The 14,425-nt window shown below is 35.8% G+C and overlaps 1 protein-coding gene across 2 annotated transcripts in view; it reads left to right on the forward strand.

Moving 5' to 3' along the window:
- Positions 1-9,191, forward strand: part of LOC115917988 (sorting nexin-13-like) — a 59,147-nt gene extending 49,956 nt beyond the window's left edge. For both annotated transcript variants that reach the window (XM_030990527.1, XM_030990526.1), the window contains exons 15-21: positions 151-398; positions 931-1,041; positions 1,378-1,515; positions 2,404-2,457; positions 2,981-3,195; positions 3,883-3,995; positions 4,968-9,191. In XM_030990527.1, coding sequence (XP_030846387.1) covers positions 151-398; positions 931-1,041; positions 1,378-1,515; positions 2,404-2,457; positions 2,981-3,195; positions 3,883-3,995; positions 4,968-5,245 — 1,157 coding nt within the window. In that variant the 3' untranslated portion in view covers positions 5,246-9,191. The remainder of the gene's footprint in view (positions 1-150; positions 399-930; positions 1,042-1,377; positions 1,516-2,403; positions 2,458-2,980; positions 3,196-3,882; positions 3,996-4,967) is intronic.
- Positions 9,192-14,425: the final 5,234 nt, after the last annotated feature.

The following is a 14,425-nucleotide window of genomic DNA, read 5'->3' on the forward strand; positions in this document are numbered from 1 at the left end:
ATCTGGAATGTCTAAAATATTTATGTTTATTTGCACCATTAAATTGCTGCTTTTTTGTTGATTAATGTAACTTAAAGCATCTGTACTTCTTCCTAATATTTTTTCTTGTTTAATCATGCTTTCTTATTTCCATTTCTCTTGGGCCTGTAGGTATTGTTAAAGAGAAAGGCAAGTCCTATGCTGTCTACGCAATCCACGTTACAAGAACAGACAGTCAGGGTGTGACAGAGATCTGGGACGTCTTCAGGCGATACAGCGACTTCCATGACCTTCATATGTGCCTGGCGGAAAAATACGAGTCGCTTCGAACTCTACTCCTGCCGGCGAAACGTGCTTTCAAGAACACCAATAAGAGCTTCTTAGAGAAGAGGGCAAAGTCACTCACGCAATATATTCAGGTCTGAATCTCATTTTTGCAATTACAAGCATACTGGAGCAGGAAAATAGGTTATGGTGATTGCAAGTAATTTATAATTATAACTAATCTGTAATTCATATCATCAAGACAACTCAAATATAATGCAGTTTATGATTGGGTTTCAATCATTTTTTGAGAGAGCTTTACCAATCAGATATGATTATTTACACTTGAATTTGAATGTCGCCATTCGAAAGCCAATTAACAGGAGACTGTGTTCATTATCCAATCCAATCCAAAAGGTATTTGATATAGCACCTTTTCCTTGCAGTTACAAAGCGCTGCACACACGCTCGACAATGTTCATTATCTCCTTTACTATATATATATAATACATGAAAATCATATTATATTAAAATTATACAGCATAATCAATTGTATTTTCCATATTTAGTCTTGTAATTGCTAATCACTTGTGGTTGTTTTCTTAATTTTCATACAACCTATTGAGGTTGCATTCGATCACCTGTCAGTCACCATTACATTTGTTATGCCAATTTTGTTTGTTCCAGACTCTTCTAAATCAAGATGTGCTGACCACTAATCCTGGTCTACAGAGCATTATCTGTAATTTCCTGGAGCCGGGAGTCTATCATAGGGGCAAAGGTCTATTGGCAAGACGGGTAAGGTTAACAGAATTCATTGAGACTATATCATTTATTTGACTATTGCAGGCTGTTTCTGTTGACTCCATTACCTTGCAACATGACAATCTAGATTACTTGTAAAAATTAGTGAATATATTTGGTTTGACAATATATTGTCCTTTTTAGTCATCAGGACTACAATAATTGTCTAATACTACTGTTATCATTTTCCCCTGTTCTCATTGACACCTGTATGTTGATGGAGCATTTTTTACCCCTTTGACTTAGCAATGTTTTTCTCAACCTTTAGACAACTGAATAATTTTGTAATTGTTAACCAATTCCACCCATTTTCATTTGTCATCCGTGTAGATGGACCATTTTGTTAACCCTTTGAAGACTGGCGTTCGCAACGTGGCCCACACAGTCAAAGTCCTCCCAGGGAATCTTGCTGATGGCGTTACCATGGTATCAGATAAGATGTCCGACACCATGAATAAAGTCTTCAAGGTAAGCTGATGATTTCCAAGCAAGACATTCTATTCAGGAATGCTCCCCTCAGTCTCAATCCATTGTCTTCTTAATCCCAATTCCGGCGGCGTGTACAATGCGGTACTTTCGGCCATGTATCAAGTGTTATTTCCAGAATGCTGTCAGAATAGGTAGTATTCCGGAATGTCCCTTTGCGGTGAGTCGGCACCCAAATGCCCACAGTATGGATATGGCAAGGTTGAAAAAAAAAATCTCTTTTTGATAGTGTTATGCAGTCTTGCCCCCAACCATCCTACAATCTAAAAATAGTATGCAAGTTTAAGAAGAGAAATACCAGGTCCATTACCAATTTCAAAACATGAGCTAAAAATGACAATCAAACAAAATAATTGTGATTTGTTCCTGCAAATCTACCAAGTTTCTGGAGTATAATTTACTTTGGCAAATTTTGGCATGTATCAAAATATGAAAATTCAGGTGCACTTGCATAAATTCTTTCAGGTATATCTGGGCAGATTTTCTTCACTTGCATGCTACAAAATCACCCTTTATTTCGTTTTGGCAGCAAATTTGATATCTTTAGTACGAAGTCTGTGAGTGCCTCCCATTCATTACATGTTGAAACTTGCGTAATCTACATTGATTGCACTAACTTGCGTGTGAAGAAATGGCTAGAAGGATTGATTAAACAGTGATGTCGAATGGAGAAATAAACCCCCAATAGCATAGTCATTAGAAGTCTACCAAGGTTGGTTTGGTGGTATAATTTATTATATCGTCTTAAATTGATTTAGAATTCTCCCATTGACAATCTAAAAACACTAAGATGATGTTCTCAATCACAGTTGCTTTCATTCTGCTAGCGGCCAATCAACTAAATCATAAATGTTTTCCTTCCTCTCGTAGCCACCCAAGCAATTGCAAGATATTGGTAGAGTGTCTTCTGTAATCAGCTCTGCAGTAAGTACATCTCATTCTTCAACTTGAACAAATCCTAGAAATGCTTCATTACTTTGAAATTCATTACAATTAAATACCCAAGAGGAGCAGGACAAAGTTTTGGGTGCCATGTTTGCCACAGGTTTTGAATGATTATGGCTGTTCTTTTTGATAGTTTTGTCCTTGTTATGTGAATAACTGTGTAGTAAAGATATAAATGACATCCTTAAAGCCCATTGCACATTAGATAATCTCATCCAATTTTAGAAGAAACTTAGAAGAAACACCCAAAGGGACAACAACAGGAATAGAAATGGAATTTTCCTGATAAAGGACCCCTAAAGTATCATGAATGATTAAGTTGTATTGTTATTGTAGTGTTGTGAGGCCTTCATGATGAAGATAATGTTGGTATTAATTACCAATTTAAATGATGAGTTTTTATTTAGAAGTCAGTGATTAGAGCGAATTTCAATCAATTTATGTGAATAATTTGATTGGTAAAATGAGAAAAGTCACCAACTGTTAAAGATATTATTTCCAGGATGATGACAACATTCCATTGCGGGTCATGCTGCTGCTAGTGGATGAAGTCTTTGACCTGAAGAATCGTGATCAGTGGCTACGTCGTCAGGTGGAAACCCTCCTGCGACAGATCATCAAGGCAGCATTTGGCACCAAGATCAACTCCAGGATAATCGAGGGAGTGGAGACAATCACATCACCAGCTCATGTGGCAGAACTTGTAAAAAGATTCAAGTAAGGAATTCAGTGATCCTACTCATGCTCTAGCAACATTTGTTCCAAGCTTGATTTCATAAAATATATATGGTTAGGGTTATTGTTTTGGTTATTGTTAGGGTTAGGTACAGTGTTTCGTCTAGGGTTTAAAGTTTGAATTATGTTGGTGTAGGATATTGACTGTGGAGTTAGTTGTCACAGGAGCATGTGTTGTAGAACCAGTAATGCAACTTGAAGCTGAGTGGGTAATCTTAAATGGGGCAATTATGTGCTTTCGCAAAGTTGAAACTCTGACCTTCACAAAAAGATAAATAATGACAATTGAAAGAGAAAGTACATTTCATTGGTTAATGTCTTGCAGGAATGCCTCTACAATTTATATTAATTTTTTATTTTTACTCTTTTGTTCCCTCTTTTTATCTGCATGTGATTTTACCTCTTTCTTCTCAATCTCTTCTCTCTCTCTCTTTTTTGTGTCTGTTTTTATCTCTTTGTCTCACTACATGTTTTGATTTCGATCTCTTAATCTTTCTGTTCTCCCCTATCTCTGTCTGTCTCTCTGCCTCTCCCCCTCCCACCAACTTCCCCCTTCTCTCTCTATCTCCCTCCCCCTCTCTCCTCCTTTTCTCTTATTCTTTCTGTCTCTCTCTCTCTCTGTCTCTTGCTGTCACTCTATGTCTATCTTTGTTTCTATCCTGATACCAGAGAGTCTTTCTGGCCTGGTGGTGTGCTAGCAGAAGTCCCTGAACCCAGAGATGAGGCTACAAAGCTCAGGACCAGAGTTGCTGCTAAGGCTGAATTATTTGGCAGTGTGCCAGGTAACATTCCTTGCTATACCTATGGAATGCTTTACTGAGAATATATATACATGTATGTACTCTACTGTCAGGGCTGGATTCAGGGTTGTCAGGAAGGGGAAGCCAATGCTTTGCTCATAGACATGAATTTTGTAATCCCACAGAAGAAGGAAAGGGGGAGGAGGAACCACTTTTATTTTCCCCTCTTAAAGATACTATGTCCCATTTGCAGCCAACATCAAATTGTGTAGAACTTTGCAGGAATTATGAATATGTCATGTATGTCCTATTTGTGAAATTTAAACGTTAGCAGTGTCATATTATTCAAATTATGCAAGGAAACCCATTTACTTGCTAGACTTCACTGTCAGACACTATTGAGTGACTGACTTGCCTTTTTTCTTTCTTTGGTAATAGCATACATAAAATGAGCTGTAAAGGGTACATGAACATTTGTCTACATCAATAACCCACTTCTTGTAATGGCCAAAATTAAACTGATTGAATCTTTGCACAGCATAAAACTTACGACCATTCGGTACAATATGGTCTGAAAATCAGACTATCACTTAATGGCTCTATAGCTCTTAAGTCAATCCGACAACTAAAAGTCATTATTTTTCCACTTTAAAACATTTTCAAGCCCCCCCCCCCCCCCTTTTTTTTAGGGAAGTTCTAAATTAGTATTATCTTTCAAATGCAGTTGGAAGGCACTAGAAATTGAGAGGGAGAATCCTGATCCAGTGATTACCTTATAAAAAAGCCATATCGTCTATGATTGTCTTTTTCAATATGGGTGTAGTAAATGGGTATTGTGCTTGAGGACATACTTTAAGTTAACTGCTTATTTTGCTATGTATGGCAGCTTGGCTAAAGCCAGGATGATGATATCAGGAGCACCTAGAAAAGAAGGAAATGTAAGAACCCATTATGTTAACTATCGTTCTTCGGATCTAAACCAAGAAAACCTTTTCTGTCTCCTTTGTAATTCAGATGACCTGAAGAATTTCATCGGCTCGGAGACGACGCGGCGGGGGATGCTGAGAACCTTTAACATGCTTCAGAACCACACGCTGAACAAACGACTCTTCTACGTGTTCCTCGAGAATCTCCTCCTGACCCTCTACCCAGAAAACAAGTTTGGCGAAATCTTCCGCAAACTCCACTCCCAGTCACCGCGAATACGAGCCCGCAAGGAGAAGCTCCTAGAACAAGAGGGGGCGACACAGCACCAGCATCAGGAGCTGCGTAGGCGAAGAGACGTCAGGTGACATACAGTGAACGCTGCGAGAATCAAACATCCAATTTCTGTAGCTTAAGTCCTGTTCCGCGATGTCAAGTTGGAAGGTGTAAGATGCAACCAAGGTCCAGTTTCTCAAAACTGCCACAGTTCGTAGACATCCCATATTAAAGTGTTCAAATCACCTAAAACAATGTACCGGTAATGCGTGTTTAGCCAAAATATATACAGTGCGTCCAAGAAAAAACGAAACCGAGAATTATCAATGTTTTATCATAACTGTATAGTCAACCAACAATAATTTTGACTCGCATTTTATAGGTTAACGGTTTAGGAGTATGATGAAAATGAAGGGTAATACAAAACGCTTTGTATGGAGCCCTGGTTCTGTGCGCACCTTATTCTATGCGAGCAAGAAATAGTGTACTCAACGGCATTTTACTACTTACTTAGAGTTTATCGAAAATGCAAAACCTCTTTGTAGAAGTAATATTTGAAGATCATGCACTGTCCTTTGAATATTGCATAGCAATATGGAACCCCTTTAATACATCAAGAGGAAAACATGTTTTGGTGATTGGTTCACTTTAAGTCTGGATGACTCATGTTTCAATTGCATGTCCAAGAAGTAAGACTTATGCCGGTTTGAGAAACAGCCCCCATGTTGTTCTTTGGTTGCTCTCTGGCTTCATGTGATGCAGATGCAGTTTGCTACTGTCGCCCTACTGATTGAACCTAATATTTGATTCTAGGACCGCTCTGACAATCAATCATTAATATTTTGAATGTTACAAGACATTCTTCATTTCTGCTTGTAAAATAGAATAACATACAGGTGTATACAGTTGAAGGAATGTAAAACAGATCTCTAAATAAATACATATCTTGGAGGTAATTTAAAATTTCATCTTGATTTCGTCACCATAGGTGTCATTTAAAAGCTTAATATACAATATAGGACAAATAATATTGTAAATTCTAAATACCTGTATTTGATATGGTATGGGATACACTTTTTATTCATAAATTTAAAAAAAAATAATTCTGAATTGCACCCATTTTATCATGAATTACATGTACTTTTTATCATTCTAATTTCTATCATGAGATATCAAAACTAACTTATCCTCATAATGTCCTTCATTATTAAAAAAAGTCTAGAAAATGGTCTTAAATTTGTACAGCACCAGAAATCACAGTAGCAACTGCAGTCTACACATGCTGCATCTGTGGCAAGACAGTAATGGCAATTTGTATCTAGATTTCAAGAATTCAAATTCCAAGATTCTTTGCAAATTGATCCTTTTGGGGGAATTATCCATCATTTGTTTTTCATGCCAAAGACTACATTGTAAAGTACCCTTCCTCTTCACCAAATGTTGCAATGATTTGTTTTTGAAGGATTCTGTCATATTGGAAATACTACAATTGTGTATACTCTTTTATTTAATACATTATTTTATTGACAACGAGACAACAGCAAAACCTCAGTCACACCAATGAGACTGACACCAGATCAAACTTGGAGCATAATGAGGGAACTATTTCAGTGCTCCGTCAATATGACATCTCAACGAGTGTCATTTTTGTTGATGTAACTATCTCTACTCTAGTTACATACTCCTATAATGGCCAAGTTGCTTTAGAGTCAATTTCAGTTTGACAGTGTGACCAAGGTGAGAACACTTGAGGCTTGTTCAGATACAGTCAATCCACAATGTTTGATAATTATATTGGTGAGTGCATACATACATACACACCAGCTTAGAATTATATTGGTGAGTGCATACATACATACACACCAGCTTAGAATTATTTAAGTCTTTAATTCGGGTTTAAATTTAAATAATTTGCGTTTTTAGGCTAAATTTGTACTTCAAAAATTCCAAGACTACCGGTACCTACTTTGCGTCAATTTCAATTTGACATTTTTGTTCACTGGAATAATTTCTCTGGTGTACCATTCAAATTATACAATTTGCTTTTTTAGCTGGGTCAGGAACCACAAACACAAATTACGATGCAAAATCACTGATGAAAAAAAGTTGCATAATTACGGTCAATTAATATTGTGGAAATAATACTTTGAACTTCATGTATTATGTTAAATTTGGTATAGGAATGAAGAATCAGATGGTGTGGCACTCTGCCATGACAAATGAAGATAACACTCTCTATCGTCATCAAAGCACCATGCTGCAATATCACCCTGAAAATTATACTCAGTTCAGCCCTCGCAAATCAGTGAAGTTCGTGGATGAGAATGCTAAATGAATATTAATTGTAAGCCTCATTGGCTTATATGCACCACGGTCTGACTGGATATGATGCAGCAAAACTACTACAGGTTCTTTTATTATGATGATGTTATGTGTAATATGGCATCACATTGCTGGATCTTCTATAAACCTGTGTATGATCAAATCTCTTTGCTTATAACACAGAGTTAAAGGGCAATCCAACACTTGGTTTAAATTAATTTGTATGAAAGCAGGAAAATAATAGAAACAGAATGGTGAAAGTTTGAAATAAATGTATGTAATATGAGATTACTATACCATTGCAAATCTCAAATTGGCAGTTTGCTAAGTGGATTGTGACATAGCCAATTTCTGTTTTTTTCCTAAGCGCCTTCTCCCTTCGGGCACTACTTGAAATATATTATGGACAGCATACTAGTAACAGTCCTCCAAAGAATATAGACCTTCCCGAGTCACACAATTTTGATTTTTTTTGTTTTTTTTTTGTTGGTGTGTTGGAACAAGTGGGAAAGTTTTGCGCCAATACAAAAATGCAGCCGTTTACGTTGTCTATCTGAATGAGCCTTTATTTAGTGTCTCCATAGAAAAGAATCTTACACCAATTCAATCATACTTGTATATCTTATCTTCAGAAGTTAAATTTGGTTTGTACGCTCTGGGACATGCCTCAGTTCTCGTAGAGCTTTGCCTTATCAGGATTATTTTTCTGCCATAGCTGGTGTCTATGAGGGTGCGTGAGTGTGTATATGTTTGTGTGTGTCAGTAACAGTCTGGTTCTATACTTTTACAATTGTCTCCATTCAACCTCCCTACTATTGAAACCAATTCTGTTAGGAGCCACAAGGGTGTAAACTCATGTGTTAATATCTATGAGTTAATGCCCTTCTTGCTCCAAACAGTGGAAATCGTGATATTGTCTGTTTAGAGGAAAAAGGATTATAACTCATATACATGTACTTAAACACAGAGTTAAGTTCTCCTGTCTCTGAACAAGTAATAATAGGGAGAGAATTTCTTTCTTTCTTTTTTTGTTTTTGTCAAAGTGATTCAAGTTTTAACCGGAATATCAAAGTAATGATAATTATAAATGTTGTACACTGTAAAATATATTGTGCCATAAAAACAAAAGAGTTCAGAGGTACATGTAGGCATATGTACATATACCTTAAATGTTTGATCTTTTCATATTTTCCTAGATGGAATTGAATGTAAATTTCTCTCCTTATTTGTACAACAATTGATCAGAATTTTAATGACATTGAGCGCGACACAAGGTTGAAATGTTTCGTTTTTTAAAATCTTGTTCGCATATGGCATGCTGAACCACCTTACAAACAAAAGTATGTGGCATAAATAACTAATTGTGTGCTTTACATTTATGCCTCACCATGCAAAGATACTTTGGGGAGAACATTCACCAGGGTACATCCTTGGAGGCAGCTACTCTTTGCTGTGATGTTTAGTTTTTCTTTTATATTGGATTTATCATGTCACGTGTAAAGGAGGCCATTTGGAGTGTCTCATATTGGATGGATGTGCAATCAATGAAGATAATTTTGCGATGATTTCTTTCATTTTTCTGGGCTGCTCTTAATATCAGTTCAAGTTCATTTTTTCCCTGTTTGATATATTATTCTTTTAAGACTTTGAAATGTGCAAATGTTTGCAGTGATTGATGTTGAAAATACTTAAATGTGCAAGTAGCACAAAAATGACCGATAGCTTGTTTGGTTTAAATTTATTCTTGAAACATGATACTACTAAAAATGTGAAAGTTAAGCGCATAGAGGATAAATGCAAGTTATTTTATTTCATCAATAAAATCTATATATGTGTATTTCACAAGAGTGCTTGATATAAATCATTCACAATGTGCATTTAGTATATGCAAGCACTCTTGTGAAATACACATATATATTTTATTGGTGTGATGCTTCTATTGTAAAATGAAAGCATCATTGCTTGTATACTAATTGCTCTATCCATATATATGTGTATTGTGTCGCGGGGTAAAACAATTTTGTTGGTGGGGGGGGGGGGGGGGGGGGGGGGGGGTATATTGTGAAGTTACATTATACTTTGTAGTTTCATAATATGTGACATTCAGAGCAAGGATTTTTCCAAATTATTACATGGACCAATTGGATAACACACAAAAATAAATCAAGATAATTTATACTGCATTTTAAAAATCTAGGAATGGAAAAAGGCACATTCCATTAATTTTGCTTTCATTTTTTTCTTCAGTTTGCTATCAGTACTCTTTTAATATTGACCAATACCTAGCCGAATGTATCAATGCAGAGAGGAATACATGTAATTTCCCCGAAAAGAAAACAGAAGCAAAGCAAGGGGGCGTGGGAAAGGGGTGAGTAAGATCTTTGATAATTAGTACATAATACTTGCTATACCAATGTATGATATTGTACTTCAGCTTCTCTGTACTGTTTAATATATTTCTTTTGAGTGTAGCCAAGACAAAATTCAAGAACTCAGGATGACCTTCAGAGACTTTAGTAGAGTTCTATCATGTACATCACAAATGCTTTTTACTGCCAGTGTATTTCACATGTACTATGATTTAATCTAGAGCCTTTTTTGGGGAACCCTTGTGCAATAGATCATTAATTAGAAAGGATTATTTGGGATCTAGATCTTGTGTTTAATTGATAGAGTTACAAAAGGCCAGTTGATCTCTCTCTCTCTCTCTCTCTCTCTCTCTCTCTCTCTCTCTCTCTATCTCTCTCTCTCTCTATCTCTCTCTACCATATCTACTGACTATGTCAATCATGCTATTCTACAGCTCTTTGTTTCTAGCCTTTGCCAGGAGCTCCATTCCTTGGTCTTTCACTCCTCTCTCCGGCCTCAAGCCATGACTGCAGACTAGCTTAAAGTACTCTTCTTCTTCCTCTAACTCTTTCCCCCGATCATTCCAGCTGGTAAAGTAGGTGTAATAAAGTCCAACAAAGGTTGCTCAAAACAATTGTATTGGAAAACTCAAAATAAAAGCTTCTAACAAATACACATGATTTGAGTGTCTTACAGTAACCATTTTGTGAAGCAATATTAGCTTGCACCTCAGAAATTTCAATTACGGTAAGTGGTTAGTTTGTGCTTTTAACATGTCTAACTAATTATATACAAGCCAGGATGGCTAATTATTGTGGGACTAACCTTAATTTATGGCCAATTTTCAAGGCATACTAATGTAGATCTTTTAACTGCCTCTAACATTGCAAGCCATGATAAATGTATTTCTGTATTTTGAAAATGTTGACATTCTTGATTCCACTCATCAGTTTCTACTACGCATTGGTACAAATTAAATCAGTCATCTTTATAATGAGGTTCATCTAATGAAATTCTATCTTTTTTATAAATCCTTTAGAAATTTTGGTTTTGTGATTTATAATGTATATACCCGGTAGATTGAAGTGTTTCCAAAATATATCCTCTCCAGAAAATTAATGTTTGTGTCATATTGCGACCTTTGTGCACCTGTTGTGTAATGAATTCAAACGTATGGATTTGATACCCCGATCCATTTTGATATTAAGTGTTTCTTTTATAAATTAATTGAAAGAAATCAGGTCAGTATGTACTATATGTGTATTGTCATTGTAAAGGCTCATTTAGACAGGGCAATAGACTGCATCATAAGACAGCTGCACCAAATGAAAAAACAGATAAGTCTAATGCACTATATCTTTCTGTATCATGTATAATATGAGTTCAGGGAGTCCTCTTAGAGGCAATTAATTAGCACAACTATTTATGTTTACCCCTACAGCATTGCCTCTGGTACATGTAACCTGGCATGAAAAGACACAACCAGAATGCTAAAGGCACGTTAGTAAGCTATGCTGGTGCATCTAAAATTATAATCTTACTTTAATACATGTATCTGGTCAACAGTTTGGGTATTATTTAGCCTAATCGGGTCTATGTTCTTACATCATCTGTTTGGATCCAGGAGATTGTTATATTAAAGCCCTTCTGGCTCAAAACACACAATAATGGTTCTGTCTCTAAGAAATTAAAATTGATGATTTTCCACTATCTTCCATTGGGCGTTTGGGACATGCCTTTATGTGCCACTTCATTTTGCTAACTTACATACCTTACCAATCATTTACACTTTCATGTCTGCATTAGAGCGACTCCATGTACCATACAACATATGTCATGTATCCATATATTTCATTCATAAATCATTTGATATGACCATTACTAATAGTAATACTAGAAAGCACGAAATCCAATTTACATATCAAGACGTTCTTGGATGATATACATGTATGTGGGGGAAAAGACATACGGTATGTCGTGCAGGACACATTCCACTAAATGTCCCATTTGCTTTTGAGGCGGTTTACTGCGCCAAGTCTGAATGGGGCTCCAGGTAACGCCTGTCTTGGTAATGCTTGTCTCTCTATTTTCATGACATGAAGTTTATTTTGTTATAAATTGGTGCTGATTGTATCTTTTCTGTCTTTTTTAACAAAACGATATGAAATGGAAAACAAAAATATTATGGACATAAAGGTTAAATCCAGAAGTTTGTACTCTTGTTTTTATTACTAGCTTTAAGAGGTTGATCATCAGATTGTAGGCTGTACACTTTGTTTAGTTTTTATTTGTCGGAATTATTTCAGCTTGGATATTGCTTTCATACATCCATGTATCTAAATACTTTATATTCAAATTTAAGAATGGAGAAACGGAAAGTATTATAAGTGAAATTCTTATTTTAGTATTAAAGCCAATTAATACACAGGAAATTGCATGACCGACCTCTTGAAATCTGTAAGGGGGAGGAGGGGAATGACTGAAATTAGGAAGGATTTTCTTTTCTCACATTCTTAAGTCTAGACTTTGCAAATTTTTGAAATTTTTAAATGTTATGTTTCAGAAAACTACTACTAAACCTGTCATTCACTCAATGATTTATTGTTATCATGATAACAAATTATGTGAAAAGATTGTATCCAACTTTTCCAATGCAATTTAAAGCATCAGTAGGAATTAAACTGTGTTTGTGTGAGTGTGTGTTTACAGTTAAGACAAAGCGGTAAGTTAGTATCCCAGAAATACTGTTTTTCAGTTGTAAGAGAAGCGCTAGCTGCTAGAAAACACATTTATATTACCCCCTTTACTAACATCTTGCATATATTGTTATTGTATTGTAAAACACATTTCAGCTGTTGACACAAGTTACATCTGAAAATGTGTTTTTTTGTATAAAATGTAGTTCATATAAATAGCTACATGTTATTTTTCAGATACATCATTTTAATCCATATCAGATATATTGCAAAAGAGAGAGCTCACACATGCAATTTTATTTTTATTGTCATCTTTCAGGAAAACAACAAACATTTATTTCACCGTTTCATTTGCTTATTATCTGTGTGAAACTGGATATTAATGCCCTTAATGTAAATATGATACGAAATGAATATTATATGTGGAACAATATTTTTTGTCAAAGAATTTGTTAAGTAATAATGTGGATAACTATTTTGTGTGTGTGTGTGTATATTGTGTTTATACTTGTACATATATTGAACAGAGAGATATCCTCTATTAAAAAAACTGCAATCTAAATAATTTTGTGTGTATTGTTTTTTTCTATTTTTGGTTATGAACTTCCCTTTATACCTCAGTCACACCGGACCGACACTTGGGCATCTTTTCACGAGCTTTCGATTTTAGGCACCCGACGTGGGCTACTACGCGTGACGTCATATTTATCCCCTGCGCATGCGTGAGCTTCTGGGCCCATGTTCCCTCCCAAATCACCCGACAGGAGTCGGGGGCAAATTCCGTGAATCGCTTTAGCCGTGAAAACGTCAACGTGAGTGTAGTTTCATCACCTTCTCTTATGTTATTCTTTGTTTTTATCATTCTATCACTTTCTGTCTCTCCTTATGTTATTCTTTGTTTTCATCATTCTATCACTTCCTCTTTTTATCTTTCCTTATGTTATTCTTTGTTTCTTCCTTCTATCACCTTTTCTTATGTTATGCTTTGTTTTATCATTTCAACTTTCCATTTCTGTCATCATGTTATTCTAATTCGTATCAGATTTTGGCGCACTGTGATTTTATTACCTGATTTAATCACATGATCTAAAAAATTGGTCACATGACTGACGAAAGCACCGACGTGAACAAATCGAAAGCACTGCCAACGTCTCCAGTACCTTGTAGTAGCTGACGTCGGGTGCTTAAATCGAAAGCTCGCTAGTCAAAGTGCGCCAACATCACATTAAACCCCTCACCAATTTTAATACGTTTGCAAAAACTCCCTAGTAAAAAATGACCTCAATGATAATGAGAACCATGAACTTGATATCTAATGTTACAATAATTACAATAAAATTTGTCACACCCAAATTATTAAAAAAAAATTATAGAGCAATCAACCACACACTATGGATGCAGCCCTTATGAGTGCAATAAATGTATCAGATATTGTCACTGGGCCTTGTCCTAACAAACAACGCTTGCCGAGCAATAATAATGAGACCATAAGTTACAGGTAAGCTCAGACTAAAATTTCTTCAAGGTCAACAAATTTAAACGTCTCTTCGCAGTATACACTAGGGAGTGATTTGGGATATACATGTATTGTTCATTACAATTATCACGGTCTTACCAGGCCTTATTTCACATGCATCTGACACAATTTTTTGTCTCGCCTACTTAGCAAAAGCGAGACATAGTAGGCGACACTTTTCCGGTGATGGCGTCAACAGAATTTGTAATATAATTTCCTATTGGGTTATCAAGTATCCCCAATCATGTTAGTAGAATTTCAGTCAAGGTCAAAGATCATTTAAGGTCAACAAACTTGGACTATGTTGTGGCATCATCATCAAAACCTTAACCAGAGGTTAAGCTTTTAATTTTTAATGTCATTTTGAAAGTATAAGTTCTTATTCAATG

This window comes from Strongylocentrotus purpuratus, unplaced genomic scaffold, assembly GCF_000002235.5.
Source record: "Strongylocentrotus purpuratus isolate Spur 01 unplaced genomic scaffold, Spur_5.0 spur5_scaffold_19, whole genome shotgun sequence".
NCBI classification, from domain to species: Eukaryota; Metazoa; Echinodermata; class Echinoidea; order Camarodonta; family Strongylocentrotidae; genus Strongylocentrotus; species Strongylocentrotus purpuratus.